This window comes from Mchenga conophoros, linkage group LG22, assembly GCF_057382185.1.
Source record: "Mchenga conophoros isolate Kocher_MC1m ecotype Shallow Benthic linkage group LG22, M_conophoros_male_GT1.1, whole genome shotgun sequence".
NCBI classification, from domain to species: Eukaryota; Metazoa; Chordata; class Actinopteri; order Cichliformes; family Cichlidae; genus Mchenga; species Mchenga conophoros.
In genome coordinates, this window is record NC_140546.1 from 11,753,297 (window position 1) to 11,776,704 (window position 23,408).

Sequence of the window (23,408 nt, forward strand, 5' to 3'; positions counted from 1 at the left end):
CATATACTTGGATTTATTGCAACATTTTTAATGATGTCTCCAGTACTAATGAGCAGATTTGAGTTTGGACCCCCCCAAAGAAGAGAAATTAAAGTGGTAAACAAAAACAAGAGACAAAAGAAAATTCAGCGAAGAGCTCCACAGCTACGCGAGCTGCAGACATGAGAAGGAGCAGGATGCTGATGGTCAGGCTGATATTCAAAGACTATTCATAGCTGTACAGGTGATTACAGCAGGTGTTTCCAATCATTTACTCCAGTCTGTTTTCCTTTACTTTTTAAAATTCACTTCCACCGACTTCCAACATCTTTGCTCTTTATCACACTTTTCTTAAATGCCTCCTAACATGGAATGTTTTTTTTCCTTTCATTCAGGAATGTCCTGTGTAGATTTAAGTGAAAACGTACTTTAAACCGTTCAAACATCATCATCTAGATGGATTTATGCTTTAAAAATGATTTAAGAGAGAATGTTTTTGCACAGCTTGCTTTTACTCTGGTTTTATGTGCTCAGAGAACTTGTTTTACACCATTATCCACTATGAGTCTCATGGTTGCAGTCATCAGTGGAGATGATATGGATGCCTTTATCCTCTTTAAAGAGGGCTCTTTTTGACGAGTGCTTCACCAGTGAATTGCATATAATGGAAGAGAAACCTTGAGGCCACAACTTAAACACGCCAGCCCCCCAGCTGACCAGGAAGAAGGGAAAGAAATGAGCCTGATTGGCTGCAGAGGAATCAACATTGCCTATTCTAAAATTTGCTCAGCATCATCCAGATAAATTAAAAAAAAAAAAAAAAAAAAAAGCATACAGAGCTTCCCAGCTGTTGGCAAAACTCTTTTCAAGTGCTTGCAGGGAAACCCTAATTTGAATGACAAGCTGCTCCCTGCTGATTGGCTGGAGGATCTGCTCCAGATAAGGCAAGCAGCCCTCTAATTGGCTTACAGAAGGAACAGTTTAAACTGTGATTGGCTGATAAGGAAGAAGGGGAAAGGTCTGAATCTCAGTGTACAGTGTGAGAGTTAGCTGGTGGGGTTGTCGATCAGTCAGACAGGACTCTGCAAAAAAAAAAAAAATTAAAATAGACGAGTGGGGATGGCGTTGAGGAGGGGCGGCCGTTTTAATATGCTGCCCTAGTTTATCCGGCGATCTCTGTTGCTGTGGTGACGAGCTTACTGCCGTCCCAGACTGTCTTGAACTGCTCTGGTACAGGGATCTCCGTCTGAAAGGGAGAGACACACAGGGGTTTTTTGTCAGATCAACAAGCTTTTTCAGACCAGCTTTGAATTCTTGTCGTTTATAGTCAGCAGCTGATCAGCTCGGCTCAGGATGAAGACTCGATAAACGGGCTGTTCTGGTCAAAGGTTCCTAGCAGCACTAAAACGAGGATGGGAGAGCTTTGCCCCCTTGCTCTTAACCTCATGTTCTCATTATTTAACAAAAATCCTAAAAGCAACTACACCACAAACCTGCTCAAAGATGCACAGTTCAAGGAACACTTCATGGTCTAATTAAACATGCCGCGCATGCGAAGCTGAAAGCAGCTCAAAAGATCAAATGCACACTACTCGCTGGACCAATGTGACCGTTTGCATGTTAACGACTTTGACTTCAAACTTCTGCAAGGCTGGACTTTTATCCAAGACCTTTTATAGAGAAATTCATAATTGATGTGACGCTTGCCTCACAGACACTAACAAGTACCTAACGAGGCTGAACGTGTTTGTCTACCCAGGAGAGCTCAAAGCTCTCATAAAGACTTACTGCTCCTTCTATTTGTATTATTCGATTGACTTTCACTTTATTTTCATAGTATATTTGATTTTTAACTTGAGGTATGTGCCTACTTGTCCAGGTCTTCCGTGAGAAACAGATGTTAATCTCAATTGACTTTCTGGTTGAAATAAGGATTAAATAAAAGCAGCAGCACTGAAAACTTAGTGATGACAGCATTTACAAAGCCAAAAATACCCCATAAGGTTTACAGAAGCAGTAAGGTTTCTTATCACAGTCAGGTGAGGTCCTGTTTGTGTCACGTTAAACTTCCTCTGCTAAACAAATGAAATCAGAGATACTCACAAACTCTCCATCTTTGTTGGGTACCAGCACGTTCATCTCTGAGCTCTTGGCGCTGATGATCTCACACTTCAGAGAGTCCTTGCTCAGATAAATGTGGCAGCCATCTGTCTTGTTGATGGAGATAGTTGGGACCTTCCCCATAACCTGGAAACAAAAGGAAAAAATAAACAGTAGACCCTTTGGCTAAAAGCCAGTAACTTTATCAGGTAGATGATACACAATGCCGATCTACAATCAGCTTCTACAAATCTCCTCAAGCCCAACACTGCACCCAGCTGACAGTGAAGCTGCCAAAAACTGAGCAGCTTGTAGTTTCCAATATTTAACTACATGAATAATAAACAGAGCTCATGAAAAATGTATAAATCCTCAGCAGAGAAACTACAAAGAGCCGAAGAATGACGGGGCAGCAAAAATCATTCAGTGATCTCATGAAATGCAACAAACAGTGAAAAGAAACAAAATAAAATAAAATAAAATAATCACACCTGGATCTTGACATCCTTGCAGTTAATCATCTCCACGATGCCCACAACATCATCAAACACCAGGCCCATTTTCTTACAGTTGTCTGTCAGAGAAAAATAAATAAGTATATTTAAGAGACTCTAAGCACCGAGCTCATTCTTCTGCCTTTTATTCACTTATGGCGGCTGTGTCGGCAAATATAAATAAATGTTTGGGCATTATATCAGGGGCAATACGAGAGCCCTCGACGTGTGTGTTTCTGAGGAGTGAGTTTCCTTTCTTACCTAAAGTGATGGAGTTGATTTTGCCCTTGACCTGCAGGGTGCTCTTGTTACACTTGAAAGCATAAACCACTTGCTTCAGCTCAGTGTCGCTGATCACCAGGTTCTGAGCATCCTCCTGGTTCTCCTGCAGAAAGCAAGTTAAGAAAACAGAGAAAAAGAATTAAGAAAAAAAAAAAAAAAAGAAGGTCTGTTTGTCTGAGCCAGAAGCAAGTTTAAAAATCTATTCTGGTCATTTTGGCCCCTTCAACGTACCACTTTCCACTTCTTTCCTTCCAGCTCCAGCACAGGGGGGAGCGTACGGGTTGGTGTGGCAGATGCAGCAGGTCTGGCGGCGCTTGAAGCGAAGGGTTTTGGTCCAGAGCGCACTGGAGCGCCCTGACTCCTCAGGTTGGGGTTCTTGTGGGTCTTCTGGTTATCGGACACATGTTTTAGTCCTGCAGGGGTCAGGGAGAGATGAAACATGCACTGTTAGTCTGAGAGAGAGGGAGCGTTACTTAATCCAAAGCACATCTAATTTATGTGATAACAAAAATAAATAAATAAAAGGAATAGAACCCATATATTAGTAAGTGTAAATGAGCATAAAAGATTATAACTGAAATAAAAAGGTCCGTCTTAATACACTGTCTGCCCTTCATACCACGTTCTCCCATCAACTTATTTGTCCAGAGAGGTTCATCAATACTGATTACTACTCCTCACATAGAGTAATGATTAACAAAAGGAAAGAAGGACCAGAGACTCCTTTATATGATTTACATCAACAAAGCCTTTTTGTATTGATTCATGTAGCTCTGCTACATGACTACTGCTGCACTCAAATCCTCAAAATTGAGGCCAGAAAAAAAAAAAAAAAAGTATCAGCTCCTCTCATCACTGTTGGTTGGAGCTGTAGCTACCCACCCCGGGTGATGTCAGACCCCTTGTTGATGGAGGCGAACAGGGCGTTCCGATTATCAGCACCGGCGTCCCCAGCGCCGCCAGTGGGTCCGCTCAGGTCAGCGGGAGGAGGGGGTCCAGGGGGAGGTGGGGGAGGACCGCCAGCAGGAGCGCTGCGTGGAGCAGCACCGGCTGAAGCTACTGCACCCTGAGGAAGAAGAGAAGAAAACGGTTAACAGGGTGAATGAGGTCATGAAGGACACACTTTTAGCCTTTAAAGCAGACAAAGGAGAGCACACTCACGAGACAAACTCTGGAGTAATTCTCCCCTCTATAATTTAAAACAGGACTGTTTGCATATCAGGGGCAGTTACACCACTTCTCCCTGTGTTTGCCTCAACTTTGTGTGTAAACAAAAATAAAGTTTATTCTGAAGGGCTAAATTTAGTTTAGCAAAAACAGAGCTCAAGTTCAGTTTCAGGATTGTTTTGTACCCTAAAAGCTCCTGCTTTTCCTTCATTGTGCACCACAAGAAAGGAAGTCCCAGAAATACATATGCAACAGGGCAAGCTGCAGAAATCATGCAACCTTATAACTCTAAGTACAGACAGTACAATTTTCTCTAATGCCAAAGACCAGTTTGCTCTGGCACAAAGTATTAGTAAAACTGGCCCTAAGGTAAATGTGTTAATTCATGAGTCAGGTTGCATTTGATCATTTGAGAGCTGCTTTTTATGTTTCAAGTTGCAGTAATTTCCTTTTTTTTAATTTTTTTTCTCTCCTCCTCCTCCTTCCTTTGGAAACTCACAGTCTTGCTCCAGGTCAGTCCGGTGGTGTGTTGCTCTTTGATGTAATGCTGCAACGCAGTCCAGATGGAGATGTAGGCTTTCACCCAGTCCACATGCACCTTGTCCCTGTGAAGACGACATATGATTTTATGGCATCGTTTTTTAGCTCTAGCAGTTTTTCTTCCTTTACTTAGAACTCAACACAACTTTATTTTTTTTATTTCAGATTTTCTCATTGTGCAATTTGCCTGCCTGCTGTATGACATGTGAACACGAGCTGAGAGCACAAACAGTCTGCCTCACTTTCAGGCTTTTATTACAAGTTTAAACCCAGGAAGTCTGCCACCGACATGCTTCAGTGTATCATGTGGCAGTGCTGACTCAGTAAAACCATGGGGCACCATAACTTGAAAAAGGAAAAGAAAGGATGGAAGACAGATGGGTCGAGCAAACCGTTTGGCTGCATTTAAAAGTTCTTTTGACCCTTTTGTTTATTAGATTCAACATAAAAAATAAAAACATATGATACAGTTTAAAATGATAAGAACAAACTGGAAGAAATCCCAGCAGCTTTGTATACAAATTAAATTTGGACGGCCCATCTGCTGCGGACAATGAGGGAAACAGGCTTTAATAATGGAGGTTTTACTGACTTGTCCTTGTAGTCCTTCAGCACACGGTTGGTGTAGAACGTGGCGGCGTCCTGCATCTCCTTAACGTACGGGCCTGGTTTGGGAGCCTGACACGAAGTAAAAAGGTTTAGATTCATTTCGTAAAACATACCCTGTGTGTAGTTTTTGCCTAACTGAGCCAGTTTGTTTTGTCATATTGCTTTTATTATATTGAGCAGTCCAGTCCACTTTGTTTAAGCATTTTGATCTAGGTTGTACTTAGTGTTCTTGGCTGCGGTAACACAGGAACTTCCCCAAATTTTGGGATAAATAGAGCCAGTCTTATCTCGTATATCATGGGTAGGAAACCACTTAGTCCAAATGTCCACAGAGAACGTTAAAACAAAAAACAAACAAACAAAAACCCCAAACACTGGATAACTAAGTTTGAACTTAGTAAGATTTTAATTGTAACCTGTAGCTAACAATTTAAAAGCACAAGCACCATGTCAGCATTTAGATTGCTGGTAGATCCCTACCTGACATGTACCACTAAAGAGGTCACTTGATGAAATAAACAGTATTAAAATCAACTTAAACAGCAGTGGAGAATCACTGCAGTCATTTGCTTTGACATGCCTCCTGCCCCTTAATGTTTTGTTTTCCTTTAGGACTCTGTGGGCCAGGTTTTTCCTGTCTGTCTTTTAGAGTCGGATTAAATGGATGCAGAGGAGTCAGGTATGTTTAAAGAAAGGGGAAGTATAAAACTAAAGCTCAACATTTTGAGAACTTAAAATCTTTGCTTCCCCACAAGTGAAGCCTTTAATTAAAGACTAATCCATCCTACTGCTATAAAGCTACACCCACAATCTTTGCAAAAAGAGGCTTTGTCCAAAGGTAAAAAAAAATCAGTCTCAACATGACTAAAAAAATAAATAACTAAGATAAAGACGTATTAATCAGTTAATCAGCTTCCTTGTCTAGCTCTCATTAGCAATAAAGAAAAAAGAATGACTGTTCTTCTGAAATATGTACTGCTGTCACAAATGTTTTGCAAAGCAAATGAGAAGTTTAAGGATACAGAGGTAGGCGGACAGAGAATGAAGACATTCATCATGTGTATCTGAAAATCTGATCCATTATTCATAAGTCTCAAAAAACACAACAGCAAACAATGAATGAATCATTTACTGTAACAGCAAAGCTCTGTTGTTGGTGCTTTAACGTCAGCCAAGAAACCGTCGCTCATCAGAGACTGTTGACAGAATCAAAGAGAGGCCTGTTTCCGCCCATTATACACTCATTTATCCACATACACAGAGTGGTGCCAAAACGGCTCTTTTCCTACCCGTTAACCTCTCTCAGCCCCTGGACTCACCATGGCAACCCATCCAAGGGCAGGCACACTCTCGCTGACAGCGGAGAGGTGGTTGAACAACGGCGAGCTGCGGTTCTGCTCCCGAAACGCCTGCACCTGCTGGATCACGCTGGACACGGGCTGCAGGAGAGTCGTCAAAACTGCCTGAAGAGTCGAAAAAGGACAAAAGTTTAGCACTCGATATCAGCAGATACCTGAAACTTAAGAATTTGTATAGAATTGAGTCACAACTCGAGGAAAAAAGAAAAAGGAAGAAGAAGAAAGAAAAAAAACCCTCTTCAAATTCTCCAACTTCTGAAGCAAATTAACAAGGCCAATAATCCCACTAAGCTTTCTCCATCACAACTAAGCCGAGCTTGAATATTTAATCTTTACAGCAGATTTTTAAATCGAAATAAAATGAGGCAGAAATATCACAACACAGAACCTGTACAGAGAGGGAAAAAGAAAGAAGGGTTCGTCCATTTAAACTGCAGACGAACACAATAAATAATGCACAAAGTTGAAATTGATCAATCAATGCGGTGCTTGCTCAACTTAAAGTTTTACGGAGTGTGTTTAACTCACATCAGAGGGCTTCTGGGAAGTGGAGGCTGTGATGAGAAGCTGTCTCTCAGTGGTGAACCCCTGCTTCATCATTTCTGCCTAAAAGAGGGAAAGAAATGTTACATTAATTTATCATTGTGCCATTTTTTAATCATCTTTCACGAACACTTAACAGAAACTGCTTTTATTTAGAAATATTCAAGTCTTGCCAGCAGGGGAAAAAAAAAAAAAAAAAAATCATGGACTTGGAAAATGAGGAATATCACTGTAAATGTAAAACAATGCTGTATAAAAGAAGCGATTAAATCAGCAGCGTCAACTGCAATTACGAGATTCCCTGCAGAGTTTTGCATGAAGCACAAACAAAAGGCTGCGTTAGTCCTTCCACAGGCTGCACCTGCTCTTCTGATCTGCAGGTGGAGGCAAAAAACCAAGATACACTGCAATGTGCTCATCAGGAAAGAAGAAACGTTTACTTGTAGACAGTAAATATTTCTACAATGGCTGCTGCAGTTAAAGTAACCTTTCAGGAATCATCTTTCCTAGGAAAGAATTAAACTCAGCTCCAGTAGGACTGGTGACCAATGCCTCATGTAAATGTGTAATGTCTGAACTTGTGACCTACATGTTTCTGGACGTCGCCCCCTATCTTCTGGCTGAGGGAGAGGTACTCCGCCAGAGGACCCTTGATGATCTCATCGAAGCCCTCGACGTGCGCAGATACAGCTGCAAAGATAAAGAAGACCACGGGGATTAAAAAGAAATACATGTAAAGATTAAAGCCCCGGCTTGGACAGTTTCGGTTGTTGTGTCCTTGGGCAAGACACTTCACCCGTTGCCTACTGGTGGTGGTCAGAGGGCCCGGTGCCGCCAGTGTCCGGCAGCCTCGCCTCTGTCAGTGCGCCCCAGGGCAGCTGTGGCTACAATGTAGCTTGCCATCCCCAGTGTGAATGGGTGGATGAATGTAGTATAAAGCTTTGGGGTCCTTAGGGACTAAGTAAAGCGCTATAGTGCATTTACCATTTACATTACATTAATGTGGAACTGATATCTTTACTAACAACTACTTGGGTCTAATCTGCATGAAATTCCCCAAGTAACGCTCAGCACAGCAACACATTGCAGTGAACCATGGCTAACACACCAAGAGCAGCTAAATCTACCGCTGCAGAAGCCTAGCTGCAAACGCCAACAGTAACTGACTGAAAGCCATAATTATCAACATCAGAACATTTTAGTGATAAATGACCCCACTCAGTCAAATAATCTAGTGGCTTTTGTGAGCTCAGAAGCTGACTTCAGCACAGTTTTTTAAATGGACTAACAATGAGGTGGAGTTGTTGCTGTGAGTAACACAAAAGTACAAAGTTGCAAAAGTGAGTGAGAATTAAAGAATTTGAAGAAAAGCTATCTGGAGCATTTACAAACTGATATTAATCTTTAATAGGGCTGTCAAAATTGAGCGCAAACAAAACAACAGCTATATAATGCCCTCCGCTATCTTAGTTTAATTGGTCACATGACTGCATCACATGACTAAAATCTGTCATCGTTTTCAAAAAGGCTCCGGTTTCGCTGTCCACACTGCCAGAAGCTGACTTCAGCGCAGTGATACATTTTCATGTATTAATGCAAACTTCACTCACTGATCTCTACACATATTATTCAGTGTATTCTTTAACAGTAATACCTCCTCCATCTGAACCTCCAGCGCTGCCTCCAGGGCCTGACATGGCCTCCAGGCGGCCCACCGCCACCTCCAACCGCTGCACCAGACTCGCCAACTCTGCCATACCTGTCAGAAAGAGAGGACATTTTTGTGTTTGATAAAAAGGTTAGCTGTGTCACGCTGGCTACCACTATTGGGAGAGAAGTCCCAGGGACTAAAACACAGGAAGAAAGAAATCATGATAGAAAATGATCATTGATCCGTCCTATTTATATACAGTCAACAGTAACATAGACAGGAGGATGCATTTCTTTAGAAGTGCTTGCTTGCATCAATCTGAACCTACATTAGTGAAGTAGATTAGATGGAACTTTATTAATCCCTCGGGTGGGTTCCTCTGGGAAATTCTGTAGTGCAGAACTACATTAAACTGAATCACTAACTGCCATTCAGTTTATCCTTCATCAGTTTCGATTCGAAAAAACAACTTTATTCAGTATTGCGATCCCAGAACCTGTTTTTGTTGTGTTAAAACTACAATGCAATTTTTAAAAAAAATTAAAAACAGCAACAGTGCTCTGAATGCTGCCCATATTTGTCTTTTGTACCAGAAACAAGTTTACATGTGTGCATTTACTTCAACAAGTCCCATATTTCAGGTTTAGATCATGTTGCAATAGAATATCAGCAATAGAATAGAAGGGCTCTTCTATTGCTGCTCTTAAACTCCTTCATAGCAATATTGTCCAGAAACTGTGTGGGGAAAACAGTCCAAAAAAACTGATGTTTCTGATTATCAATATTAATAATTATAATATAGGATAAAATCAGTGGCGGATCATTTGAAGCTTTTCTTTTTCTCCTAAAACTAAACAAAGCATTTATTGCTTAATCCAACAGGTCTCCAACAGGTGCTTTTGCAGAAACTTTAAAAGCTTTAACAACATTTTGCGTGCATAACAACCTCCTACAGGTCACAACTAACATTTCAACCACATACGGCAAACAGTTGGATCCTTCCCCCATCTGACATAGTGCTGACATTTATTTATTCATTTAATAAATAAATCCCTCAAGTTAATTAGACCTCATCCTCAATATAATGTACCCTCCACACCACTATTAATCAATGACCACAACAACAGATTTAAATTGTAATCATGAATTTTCTGTCTTGCTACAAACCAGACAGTACTAGCTTCACAGGAGTACTAGATAAAGAGATTAGCCTCTACTCTTAACCCCTAGGTTACTTTAACCACAGGTTAAAGTTTCCATGAGTACACGACTGTCTGCTTGCGTTCATGTGGTGTAAATTCCATCAGTCCTGAGCCCAAGGCTCTGTGGGGACATCCACGGAGTCACTGCTCCAAAATGCACCAGCTGCTAAAGCAACACCTATACACTGTTAAACTTTTAACATTTTATTCCTCTCCTTTTTTTATGGTTGTGACTTTAAAATCACAACCATTTGTGATTTTAAAATCTGGATGTCAAACCCAGGACCATTTGTGCGTAAGGTGAATGTGTTAACTACACTATGAAGCCAATGATGTCACCAAGAGCCAATATTAGGAAAAACTGAGTATTTAGAGTACTCTAAAGCCTGAATTTTTTGGGCTCACATAGATCACCTGCACATATACTGAAGCTTCAGTCAGGTCTGAAGACCAGTCAGTCACTACCTGGCAACCACCAGATAGCTTCCGATTGTCCAGCATTTTTATGACAAGGGTTACATTGTCGCCTCTTTCTTTGGCAACGAGAAAGGACTCTGAAAGGTTAGGCGCTTTCATTAGTGATGACATGTAGCTCAACAACTTCAGGTAAACTCTTAAGTTTTGTCTGTTTTAATTTGTCTTACTTCCTCCGAAACGGAGCGCTATTTAAATATTTAATTAAAAAAAACAAAACACTGCCTGATGCTTAGGCATCACACAATCAAATGTGATTTTGGCACATTTTTTCTGGACAACCCTACACCCACATTTCCACCTTTGGAGTATAACAGTAATGACTACTTTACTAACAATGATGTCATGAGATGATAAAATCCTCCCATTAAGAAACAGCACAGAGTGAATTTCAGCTGGGAATCAAACCGTCTGCACAGACATAATGAAGGTTTTGTGCCGAATCGGCCACAAGGACAGAACCCTCGACTGTTTGAATAAATTGAGCCAAAAGATGTAAATATGCTCATTTGCAAGCTTTAAGGAAGTCACAGAAAAATCCACCTATTAGTGTTGAGGTTGAGTAACAAAAGAGGAAGAGCAGGCCAGAACTTGCTGCGTAAAGCTATGTAGATCGTTGCGAGTTACTACAGAGAGATCCCAGCTATGAGTTTTAAACATCCAGGTACATCGCACAAGAAAACAACTTAAGGTCAGCAGCACCTTTGAAGCAAAAAAACATGCACACTCCTGATTTAACTATTCAAAAGACATGATTACCGTAACTGACTCCAATCCAAGTCTAACACATAAAGGAGTACTCACAGATCCAGACGCACACCTGAAGAGAAAGGCTAACATTACATGAGGCAGCTGAAAGCTGACACTGCCCTTACCTGGGCCACTGAGAGCCCCTCCAGTCTCGGGTCCTTATACCTGGCTGTCGCTGAATGGATCCACACAGACCACTCTCACTAATGAGCAAGATAATGCTGCAGCCAACATCTCACTTTCACTCCTCAGTGAAATCTTTACATATCAAATGACCGAGATGTTAAATTTTTGGCTGTGACCAGCTTATAAAATCCTTCATGTTGAGAAGCGGCACTCTGAAGATGCTCTGAAGTCATATCAATGGGTGTTCAATACTGTTCCAATTAGCCACAGTCACTCATCGGTTTATCAGCAGCAAAATAATCAGTAACTATTTTGAGATTTGAGTTATGGTCACTCAAGCAGCCATTTAGTTTAACTTTGTATACTTCTTTTTTCCCTTCCAAACAGCTGATTGTTCATCTGCTGAGGTTTTAGACAGATCTGATGACAACAGCATTTTCTTACCCCACATCTTAAACTTAAAAAAAAAAAAAAAAATGCAAAAGCTTGTTTAAGTTTAAAACCATCATAAGGAACATGGTGAACAAGATGCATGGATCTTTTTCCTTAAGAACCAACTTATTGTGTATGTGGGTGTGTATCATGTGTGGATCTGATATTTTATGTTGCATTTGTTGCAGTTTTAATAATGCTTTGAGTCTGCATGACTCCTACCTCAGTCAGACTTCCTGGTTAAATAAAGGTAAAATACTGCATCACTAAAAATCAGCCTTTCGACTTGATTTCTGATCATTAAATAGGAGAGGCAGTTATGCATTATATCAACCCTGAGGCTGTTAGGTGAATCCATTCAATAGAGTTATCAGCAGGTGAGGTGGCAAGACATTACATGAAGTTATTTTTAAAAGACTGCACTATTTCTTCCTTTTACAGCAGACTGAATAAGAAGCACACAATACCTAAACTTCCCCTTTTCCTCTGTCTTTCACAGAGAGTTACGCATTAATTTGTGCAGCAGACTCTGAGATGAATTAGATCACAGCAGGAAACAAAAGCCCTCTCTACCCTTGACCCACATTCTGTTTAGCACCACGGCAGTGAGCATTTATACCTGCATATACCAGAGTCCAGCACTTCCTGGTCTCATGAGACATGACTCACCTGCAGCACAGGGAGGGAGCAGCCCCTAAATGGTGTAACAGCTGGAAAAAAACAACAACAACACAAACCCAGCCCTGTAGATGGCTAACTGTTGTTTACACCAACACTAACAAACTTTATCCATATCTAGCAAATTGCAAATCCCAGAGCAAAGCACATTTGAGTTTACTTTATGCCCAGTTACTTCACTTCAAATGCTTATTTTTATGTGCACCAAAGCAAAGTGGCGGCGTAGGCTCGGGCCAAGTGCTGACCACCAAGGAAACGCTACAGACGAAGACAAAACCAGAGACGTGACGGCAGCCAGGGAGTCATTCCTTCAGTTCTGTTTTCCTTAGATTAAAGCTAAATCTGTAGCATGTACAATTATAGAAGCTTGTAGTTCATACCAGGAGTATGAAGGCACACTTTCAAACAGTGCAAACAAATGACTGATGCTGCAATAAAACTGGGAGTTTTGTAAAGTTGTTGCATGCTCTTATCTCAATCATTTGGTGTAAAGTGATCATAAAGCTCAATCAGCATGGTCTTCCTCACGTAGTTTACATATTGCATTTCTTTTTTTGTTGTCTCAACTTATGCAAATATTAAAACTCAAACACATTAGTACTATCAACAACCAACAGGTGCATTTACTCCCCTTTTTATTCCCTTTTGGGCTGGTTTTTCAGAACAAACCACTGCACAAACAAGAGCAGGTGTGGCCAAAAGCCTGCCTTAAGCAACTTTAGCTTTTTGTACATTTCCACGCAGTGCACTATGGGAAATTAGCTTAAAATGAATCTACCTGTCTCCTTGCAAATAGTGACCCCAGTCTATGCAAAATCTTAACGTCTGACTACAAATTCCAAGTAGTCTTTAGATGAGGAGTGGCAGTCTCTCATTAGTCCTCTAGTGTATTGTACTAATGAATAATACCTTTGTAACTAAAAATCTGAAATCTGCCTATAACCCTATCAAACTGATCTCATCGACCTCATTTGTTGTCTATATGGAAGAAATGTTGTGCACAGAGCTCCCATCAGCACGCAGGGGCAGTGAAGTAGGTTAGTTAGGCCTGTGTGAGGGTTTGTGTGTCTGCCTGGGGGCAAGACGTCCAGACATAAAGGAGCGAGCGTCCACTCCTGCATTTGCAACCTTAGCTTTTCTTCCAAATCTATTTGCATAGGGAAACACTGTTTGTAACCGTGGCAGACATGGAAAGCAGGGCGCCCTTCCAGACCTACTTCGGTGGGCTCAAAGCTCAAACAAATCGCGCTCAAGCCGCTGCTGATAATGCGATCACCGGCTAAAGCTAGCCGTTACAACTTTAGCCCCACCACTCAAACCTCAGTTAAACAGTTTTATTGTGTACTCGTGGCTCTTGAGGTTAAGAAACACCTTTCTCAAGTAACGTTATAGTGTCCTGAAGAGTTACAGATTAGGAAATAGCGTTAAGCCGTCCTGAAGAGCCGTTACACCGCTTAGAAATTATTTAAAGGGGGTACAAAATGTGCCACAACACCAACGCCGACAACCAGAGCTAGCTAACGTAACCCCAGATAAACCTTTTTTTTTTTTTTAATTACACCACCTTATTCAAAGTCGACACATATTTAAAAAAGCTGGGGTGGTGTTTTTATACGTCCCCTCCCTGCCGTTGAGCGTCTGCTGTCAGTTTGACTATTTCCTGGATTTTTTTCCTCTCTCTCTCTCCTCTGAGACACACACACACCCCTCCCTGTGTCAGCTAATGCTGCACTACTCTGCAGAGGAGGAAAGGGAAGAAAAAAAGACTAAAAAGAGAAGTTTCCACTTTTAATAAGAGAGCACAGCAAGACGAAGTAAAGGCTGACTACAGGGCTGCAGACATGTTAACGATTTAAGTCAGACCAGCGTCAGCTTTTGCGGCTAACCTCGGCTAGCCGGCTGCGTTAGCATCACACCCAACTCAAGATGTAATTTCTGAATGATTCTCGGTGAAGGAGGAAGCGGCTGTGCGCTCTCTCTCTCTCTCTCTCTCGTCTCAGATTTGATTTTCCGCTTCTGCAGAAAGCCGTAAATCGAGTCACAAACCCCGCAGTGCAAATACCAAAAAGGACAGCACACCGGCTGCTTACCTGCTAAACTGGTCGAGCAGTGATTCGGTCCTTTATGTTGTCGCTGCTGTGGGAGTGTGCAGTAAGCAGACTGGGCTTCGTCTCTTTCTTCCTGTATGTCGCTGAATTTACCCAGCGCTCACCGCGCCACGTTTCCGCCCTTGTTCGCGCAACTAATTCCTTTCCCATATAAGGAGTGCGAGAGGCAGAGGGCAGCAATATACGAAGAGAGGCAGAGGGGAAAACATAGAAGAACTAAGTACTTTTCTTCCCCTCGTAACAACATATCTGCAGGCAGTGAGATATGACATCATAAAAATAACAGAAGAGGCAGCGCCTCTAAAGGAGATGTTCCTCCGAACATTTGCAGGAAAAACACGCAGAGTTGTGTATTTCATGTGGTGCGTTTTTTCTTGTCTGGGCATGTTTGCCCCACTTTACAGACTGGAAAAAAGCTGTCACACATACAGAAAACATGGACACAACTGTGTAAATGTGCACAAAAGCAATGAAGTGACTTCACTGATTCAAATAAGGGCGACAACTAAGGGTTCTTATTGTTATAACCAAACAATCTAGCGTTTGTTTTATACAGAACGGGATATAATAACCCCCCTTAGTTATTCCCACAAATATTCAAACAAACAAATATATTTATATATGGTCTGTGTGGAGTCACTAAAGATGCTTTTAGCACTTCACCTGCTTCCAGTGTGAATGGAGAATCTGAAAAGGCCCAGCTCCAGCAACACTTGTCGTGCCAAGTATTAATTATTACTTGGTCAAGTGATAAAGCTGTTCTTTACACTACAAGTGTTGCTGGAGCTGGAGCCTCTTTGAGTCTTTCCCAGGTTTCCTGAGAGGCCCCCATCCTGGAGTGTGGCTGTGGATCATCAGCACCACACACTCATTCACTCACTGAAGAAAGCTGGTGGTCAGAGTCACTATCATACTTCTGCGAATTAACTCAAATTTAAGTGAAAAAACAAACAAACAAACATTATGATAACATAAATATAAATTCTCTATAGTCCCATGTTTAAGACACTGTATTCATGTGAAATTGGAGGTGCTGGAAACATTCCTGAGAGATCTTGGTCCATATCGACATGATAGCATCACACAGATTTGTCAGCTGCACATTCATGATTTGTCCCATTTCATGTTTAAGACACTGTATTTGCGAATAGTTGAGAAAAGAAGCAAAACTTTGACTGCAGAGACGTTGAAAACATGCAAATATTTATCCTGTCTTCTTATTTACCTTATTTTTTTTGGCCGAAATAAAGATTTCAAAAAAGAAGTCCCATTTTCACAGAGATCACCTAAAAGCACATTTGTATTTATCTTACATGTCACTTGTCTAGTCTTAAGAATAAATATCCATCCAGTGATAGGAAGTGTTATAAACAGGCATCGATCCACAGTGAGGAGGAATAACAGGACAGAGAAGGGAGATCTCGATTATAATCTTTTAAGGACTCCATTATCTCCCAAAATGTGCAAAGGACAAACCATCGAGGGCAGCAGGCTTATAAAAGTAAATGAAAAGACCAACCAGAGGATCAGTCCGATACACGGGTGTTTGGATCCCCTGTAATCAGAAAAGTAAATGTTATACCAACCCTATAATATGTAATGAATGCGCAACAAAGAAATTAGATTTTCTTTCCCAACCAGGTGATGAAGCAGAATTTTTGTGTAATATAAAAAAATGACTCATCTCCATTTCAGAGTAAAACAAACTCGTCAAAAGTTTTATCCAGGCAAAACTTTTTCCCACAAAGTTTTCTCAGATCACACAAAGGAGTTTCCTTTGAATTGTGCAGGCTGTGGAGAAAAACAACTAATACAAAGACACAGAGAAAGCACAGAGAAAAAAAAAAAGAATAAAAGTTTGGGTTTTTTTTACCTTAATCAGAGGTAATTTTGTTCAGATTACACAAAGCAAGAACAAGCCAACACTGTTTTTTTGTTTTTTAACTTTAATTTACACATTATCCAGTTGCATCAGCAGGATCACAGAACAAAAGAAGGGGTCATCCTTCACTAAAACTTTATTAATAATAAAATATTAAAAACAAAAACAATTACACCCCTTTCATTTAACAGTTTCTCCTCATTTATCTCTGCCTTCACAGTGGACTCAAGGTCAGTTCACTTGCATCTAAACAAATCCCAAACGTAACAGCAGACAACGCAACATTTTTGTGTCCTCCTTTTAACTGTAAAAGGAGCTTTGGAGACAAAAAAAAAAAAAAAAAAAAAAAAAAAAGATGAGTCCATCAGAACAATTTGGCTGTTATTCCAAAAAAAAAAAAAACCCCCAAAAAACTAAAACCAAAACAAGACAAGACAACAGATTTTTTTCAGTGGTTTGACGTTGCTGGCACCTGGGTGTGCTTGATTTTAATTTGCCTCCCACAGGAGGTCAAAAAAAGATGGCCCGATAAATTCAGCAGGTGCGAATAAAACACATTTAGTGCAGCAGATCCAACATCGGCATGAGATGACTTTTTGCAGTAATTTGAGAAAAAAAACAACCCAAAAACAAACCCTGAATCAATGATGTACCCTTTTAACATTCAACAACGAACATAGAAAAGTGTGCCTCCAGATGAGGACTTACATGTGTCTGTTTCACATTCTGCATGCAAAGCAATCACACTGTGAGATGATACGTCGGGGAGAGTCGTTCTGCTAAAGTTTGTCTGTCGGTACGGTCCAGCCAAGAAACACCTCAGATTACTGCTGATGAACAAACAAAGCCTTCCTGCTGGGCCCCGTTCGTGGTTTATTTCTGGTAATCTGCTCAAAGCGTACGCAAACATCCTTCAGATTAACCTCCTGCTTATGTCCTGTCCGTGGGAAGAAATAATTTGTTTTCGGGATTTAGTACAGTTTTATCTCCGATCGGATGCGCAGCTCACTCGTATACTTAAAGTAAGTTTGCATTAGAAAATAGAAAACATATTTTACCTTTTCAAAGATTTTCCTCACATCCGAGTCAGCTTGAAATCTGCATCTCCCGGCCAACTTTAACACTCCATCAACTTTAAGATATCTTAATTTTACAACCATTAGAGTACAAACTCTTAATGTTTCTGTATACCTAATAATGACACTGTTCAAAAAACACAGAGTTGACTATAATTAAAAAATTAAAACTCTGGAAGAAATAAACTGATTTAACTGTTTTAACCTTGCTAAAAAAAAACCCCCCACTGTGTTTCTATGTTTTTGCACAGCACAGGGCCTGTGGATTTTTACTCCAACTCCATAACATCAAAATCACTTTAAAAGAAGATCTTTTAATGGTCAGACTGAAGAGGATGAATACCATTAAATCCAGAAAAATGATATTGTGACTTGGCTTTTTGATGGATTTAAACATTCAGTTTGTTAAAAAATGAGCATGCTTGTCCAAGTGTGCTGCGAGTCTGCAAAATTTAGAGCTGCTTGCATCATGGAGATGAGTGTAAAGCATGAGAATTACATTACTGATGGACATTCTTCCTACATATTCAGTACCGCAAAGTCCTGCGTTTATGGCTGAACCTCCCAACTTCCAACCGTCACATACGAACCTCTCCCTTTTTTTAAACCAACAAGAGACAAAGTGAGACAGCAGACATTAAAATCAAAGTGCATCCACGTCTAATCACAGCCAAAAGGTTGTTTGTAAAAACAGTAACAAAAACTCTGTGGTCTTCAGGGTTGAAGCAGTCATCACATTACCAAAGGTGATGAGGAAGCAGCGGTCTGTCCTTCAATCTCCTGTTCTTCATCTTTCTCCCAACTGCCTTCCTCACTGAGACCACTTTTGTTACAGTTGTGTACTCCAGTTATTTAATCCACAGAGAAGCCTTGAGAATAAAACCTTACAACACTGTGACTCTTCTGTGGGTTCATAAAAACATAAAAAAAAAGCAAAAAACAAAAAAGAAGCATACAAACTGCTCTGAGGAAACATCTTTTGGCACAGCAGCCACAGAAATCCACACATACAGCTGACATACAAACATGCAGCCGATCGTATCAGGTTGTACCAGAGCTGCAATCTGTCGCTCTTCATGCACATAAATTATTTAAAATATTTTCTGAGGTGGTTTCTCCGAGCCGTTGGCAGCTCAGATCAGTTTTGGTTGTTGGTTGGTTGTCTTTTTTTTTCTTTTCCTCTCCGTCATGCTTCAGATGAACAGAAACAATCAGAGCAAAGTTAACCATTAATTTAAAAATGGCAGTGTTTGGTAGCATCAGGTCGACCTGAAACGGCGTGAATACAACGTGTTTGTACATGCGTGTCTACAAGAGGCAAGGTGTTAGCGTGCCAGGTGGCTGGTTTTCGTGTCATTGAAGCAGTTTTGTTTTTCCTCATCTTAAAAAGTCACTCGAGCTACTTCCTCTCACACAGTCTCCCAACCTTTGTAAGCCAGCAGCAGGAGAGGGGCAGCACTACATTCTTTATGTCTCTGTGTTAAATAATAGGGGTCTAATTAATATTTTATATCATTCAAAACACAGTGCTCACCCCTGGTTCTCAGTGTAATGGCAGTTTCTTTTTCACGTCGTTCTGGCTCAGTGTGGGTGCAGGGAAGCTTCAGTATCGTGGTGTTTTTTCTGTGACAGTGGGACAACACGGTCCCAACATCTCCTTCTCTCTCCCTCTTCCTAACTCAGGTATCTCCCAGTCTGTCTTCACAGAGGAGAAGTGTGAGGTTTTTGTGTTGAAGACCAACGAAGGGGAAAGAGGAGGCGTGAAGGGGAAGAGCTGTGTGAGGGCAGCTGTGAGCTCCCCCCTCCTCTCTTGCTATAGCTGCTCTTCTCTCTGCTTCTTGGCCCTCACCGGCCCCTGGCCATTCCTCAGGGAGCCATTCTGAGGCCTCAGGAGCTGCCCGCGCTCCTGATCCGTCCACGGGATCCCGCCCTGCCCTTCGTCACTGTCCAGGTCAGAGTCCGAGTGCATGAGGGCAGAGGAAGTGGGAGCAGGAACAGGCTTCAGGCGTGCTGAACGAGAAAGAGGAGAACAGAAGCGAAAGAAACAGTGTGATGGAGCTGTCCTAAACATCGACTAGGCAGAAAATTTAAAACATCTTTGAAACGTCTTTGAAACATCAAGTTTTTTGTATTGTGGCTAAAATAGAAACATTGGCTAAACATTTACATCAGTGTTAATTATCAAAAGAAATCTTCACAAGAAAAAAGTCGAGTCTTACCATTTGTTAACACCTTCAGTGTTTATTTGGGCAGTTATTTTTGAATGGCATTGGGTAAATTAACTGTAAATATGACTAACCTAACAACATTCACACTCATCATTTACCAAAAAAAAAAAAAAAGTTTTGCTAAAGTTGGAAAACGGTGTTTAGCTCATGCTGCAATGTGCCACAAAGGCCAAAAGCATCGACTCGGGTCAACTTGCAGGCCTTTGCTCTGCATATTCCCTCGCTTTCATGTCTATATACTTTCCTAATCTAATCTAATAAAGGAAAAAAAATGGCCCAAACAAATAATCTTAGAAAAATACACAAAAGAAAAACCGTAGCTGTGCATGCAATCATATTACAAAGTAAGGAAGTACTGGTATCGTTGTTATCTCTATAAAATTTGATTCAAGATGTTCAAGTTCCAGTCAAAATACAGACGCAGCAGAATTTACTGTCTGCCTGTTTCTGTGAGTGTTAACAGGCTAAATGCAGGCGGTGGTGCGAGTTTACGTGAACTCGTCCATCTTACCAGCTCTTGGCAGTTGCAGCTCCAAACAGTCCTGATCGTCAGCTTCTAGCATTTTGTATCGACTTTTACTCCTGCGCACTTTGCTCTTACGCCTTACAGGAAAATAAACACACAGGGAATCAATGACCATTACCCCCATAAAGTTATTTAACAATAACCCTGACAGAATATTAAAAAAGAATTTAGGTAAAAAACTCACCTGTTGCAGCAACAAACTATCCCCCATACAAATGTTGCCGCAGCAACCACAATCATAAAGGATGCTATCGTCACATAGAGCACGCTCCACTCTGAAAACAGAAAAAATGATGTGGTAAAAAGTGTGTAATATTAAAACAGCTCTAAAGTAATGCAGCTTCGACAACAAATTCACAAAAGACTCGCCGTGCGTCCCTGAATACAGCGACAGAGATTATTCTGATTCTTATAAACAGAATTAAAATAATAATCTGCTGGGTCAGATTTTCACAACAATAAAATTGATTATTTATTGACTTTTGTTTATCGACTCTATATTTTACTGTAATGCCTCCCTTCTTACCGCAGTTGCTCTCTGCGTCTCCGAACTGAGCTCTGATAAAATTCTCCATCCAGAAAGGGTGACAGACGCAGCGCCGCGTGAATGAGTCACACTCGCCGTGGCCGGAGCAGTTCAGCTGGCAGACTGAGGAGGGAGAGCGACAGCAATGTTCAATAAACCGTCAGAGCTTTAAAACTTGGTAAACAGCAGATTTAAAGTGCTAAAGAAATACTTATATGACTTAGAAATAGCTAAGAAATCTAAAACTTTGACCTTGCATCATTAACCGAGCCAAAGACTGCAGACTGCACGAGCATGACTGAATAATAGCAGTCTGATTTTTATGGTTTATGCATTAAACAGTGTGTCTGTGATAAGTTCAGTTTGTCTGTAGGTGGGATTACTCAAAAACATAACCCTGTGAGGACTGAGTCATTTTCTGTGATCGATACACCATGTTTTACACTCTGTGTACACTTTAATGTCAAGGAAAATTTTTACTGTTGTTATTTTTGCTACATTTAGTAAGTTTATTTTCATTCTAATTTATTTTATTTTATTTGTGTTAGTGCATTTGTTTTACCTTATAGAGCCATTTTGTTATTTTGTATTCAATTATTTACTTTTTGATCAATCTTATTTGAATTTTTGGTTTCAATTCTGTTTAATGGAGCTCTTTAATCTTTCCGTTTGATCAAACTGAGCTTTTTTGTTATATTCTGTTTTATTGAGCTACATTAGTTTTTTTACAGACTGTGTTTATTATTTTAGCTGCTGTAAAAGTAATTTCCATACTTTTGAGATAAATCAAATTGATCTGATATGAAGCCTTATTTTAACCTTTTGCTGACAAAATTTGTGATTTTAGGCTTTTGAAAAAAAAGACAAAAGATTGGAAATCAAAGACAAGAATAGATATTTTAAGAATAGACATTGTAACTGACTCCCATCAAAATACTTTTTCTAATAACGACCCCCCAAAACATAAGATTATGGGTCAGGGTTACATCTAGTCTTCAAAGATGAATCCGGTGAGATTTATTCTTCTGCATTAAACCTATGCTTTATCTACATCATAAAAACAGCATGCAACGACTGATTGGTTTAGTCAGTTGACAGCTAATGAAAGAAAATTCATCAACTTAAAGAGAGAAACCTCCCCACAGCTACAATTTGGCGACAAAGCTGTAGAGCTATTCAGGCATAGGAGGAGTTTTTAGCCGAAGTGAGGTCTGGCCCATCTTAGCAGTGATTCATTTTAGGAGTCAATGCAGATCAAAATATGGATCCAGGAATTTTTAGGAGGAATCTAATAATAGGACAAATTTTTACATTTTTGCAAAAACAAAACAAAACTGGGAGACACTGTCTTGATGATTTCAAGAGCTTATCAGAAATTAATCAATGCAAGTGTGACCTTGAATGTCCAAAAACCAAGGATTTTAGAGTCTGCTGTAACATAGAAGCATCAAACCTCTTTTCCCCCTTTCCTTGTTCCATTTCGTAACGTTTATGTGGTACTCACTGACTGTATCCACTCGTCGGGCCTTGAAGATGAGGAAGTCATTCTTCTGTTTACGCAGTTTGTTGCGCAGGCCGAGTGCAACATTACGGCCCGACAGCGGAGGGCGCCCTGGGCCTCCGGACACCAGGAAGACCAAACGAGTACTGAGAATGGAGGAAGAGGGTGGAAAACAAACAAACAAACTGTCAAAGGATAATTCCAGCTCTGTTCACAGTTGGTTTCATGACTTTCATCATCAGGTTTGCACACTTATCTAAAATCTGGAGACAAAGTCACCTGTGCTCATTAAACGCACTGATCTCTCGCACAATGATGTCGCTGTCGAGCACACCCAGTAAAACCCCAACCTGTCGCAGCAGCATGTCGCGCTGACGTTGGGACACCTGCGATACGGAGACCTCTAACACCAGTTCCACCAGGTCCCGCTCCCGCACGTCTGATGGATAGATGGGAAAAATAGGGAAGAGGGAAGACACATGAGGTGACAGTGAGACGGAAAAAGTGACATGAGGAAAACGGGCAGATTGCAGGATCCATCTGACTCCCTGAAATCTGGGAGAGAGTCCAGAGCGCCAAGTGACGGATTAGTTTCTGGCCGAGTGTGTGTCTGTGCACCGTATGCTGTGCTGACCTGCTCAACCTTCTGCTGCTGGTTGTTGAGGCTCCTGCTGTGTGGAAAGCATTTGCATGCACAGAGTCGTTTGAAGAAAAAATAAACCATGCAGCAGTTGTGTTTCAGTATATTTTTCTACAATGTCTTTTAACGATCACAAGAATTTATTTTCCCCTCGTTTGAATCTTTATCTGGCTACAAAATAAAAGCCTGAATAGAAACCACAGGTCTTTTATTGGGACACTGCACCACAAAAAAACTGATCACTGGAAAATAATCAGCAGTTTTATTAGGTTTTAAGTGCATCAGTATCAAGTTACGTTGCTACACTATACAAATAAATATATAGTTTTTCCCCAAACCGGGAAGTTTTAAAATATTTTAAATGTTTAAGCTTTTACACTTCAACATCCTTCACTCTAACACTGTAAATGGTTAATACCTAGATATCCACTCCTGGTAAAACAGTTAAATCAGTATGAAATAAACCAGACAAATTGTATGTCGAGAGACAAATGCATAGGTTGCTTAGTTAGTGGAAAAAGATTAAAACGTTTTAG

General features: G+C 40.6%; 2 protein-coding genes across 5 annotated transcripts in view; both read right to left on the reverse strand.

Annotated features, from left to right (window-relative positions):
• Positions 1–7: 7 nt before the first annotated feature.
• Positions 8–14,628, reverse strand: cap1 (CAP, adenylate cyclase-associated protein 1 (yeast)). Its single transcript, XM_085262725.1, has 13 exons — positions 14,476–14,628; positions 8,727–8,831; positions 7,662–7,762; positions 7,058–7,135; positions 6,491–6,634; positions 5,155–5,240; positions 4,522–4,627; positions 3,738–3,921; positions 3,087–3,268; positions 2,835–2,958; positions 2,571–2,653; positions 2,083–2,226; positions 8–1,225 (listed from the first exon to the last, which is right to left on the reverse strand). Exons 2-13 carry the CDS (start codon positions 8,827–8,829, stop codon positions 1,142–1,144), a joined length of 1,419 nt encoding a protein of 472 aa, XP_085118851.1. The 5' UTR covers positions 8,830–8,831; positions 14,476–14,628; the 3' UTR covers positions 8–1,141.
• A 1,865-nt stretch (positions 14,629–16,493) lies between these two features.
• The window catches only part of kiaa0319l (KIAA0319-like ortholog), a 36,636-nt gene continuing 29,721 nt past the window's right edge, over positions 16,494–23,408 (reverse strand). For all 4 annotated transcript variants that reach the window (XM_085261500.1, XM_085261499.1, XM_085261498.1 and 1 more), the window contains 6 exons: positions 22,512–22,671; positions 22,236–22,378; positions 20,732–20,854; positions 20,390–20,480; positions 20,191–20,282; positions 16,494–19,461 (listed from right to left, as the gene is read on the reverse strand). In XM_085261500.1, coding sequence (XP_085117626.1) covers positions 19,265–19,461; positions 20,191–20,282; positions 20,390–20,480; positions 20,732–20,854; positions 22,236–22,378; positions 22,512–22,671 — 806 coding nt within the window. In that variant the 3' untranslated portion in view covers positions 16,494–19,264. The remainder of the gene's footprint in view (positions 19,462–20,190; positions 20,283–20,389; positions 20,481–20,731; positions 20,855–22,235; positions 22,379–22,511; positions 22,672–23,408) is intronic.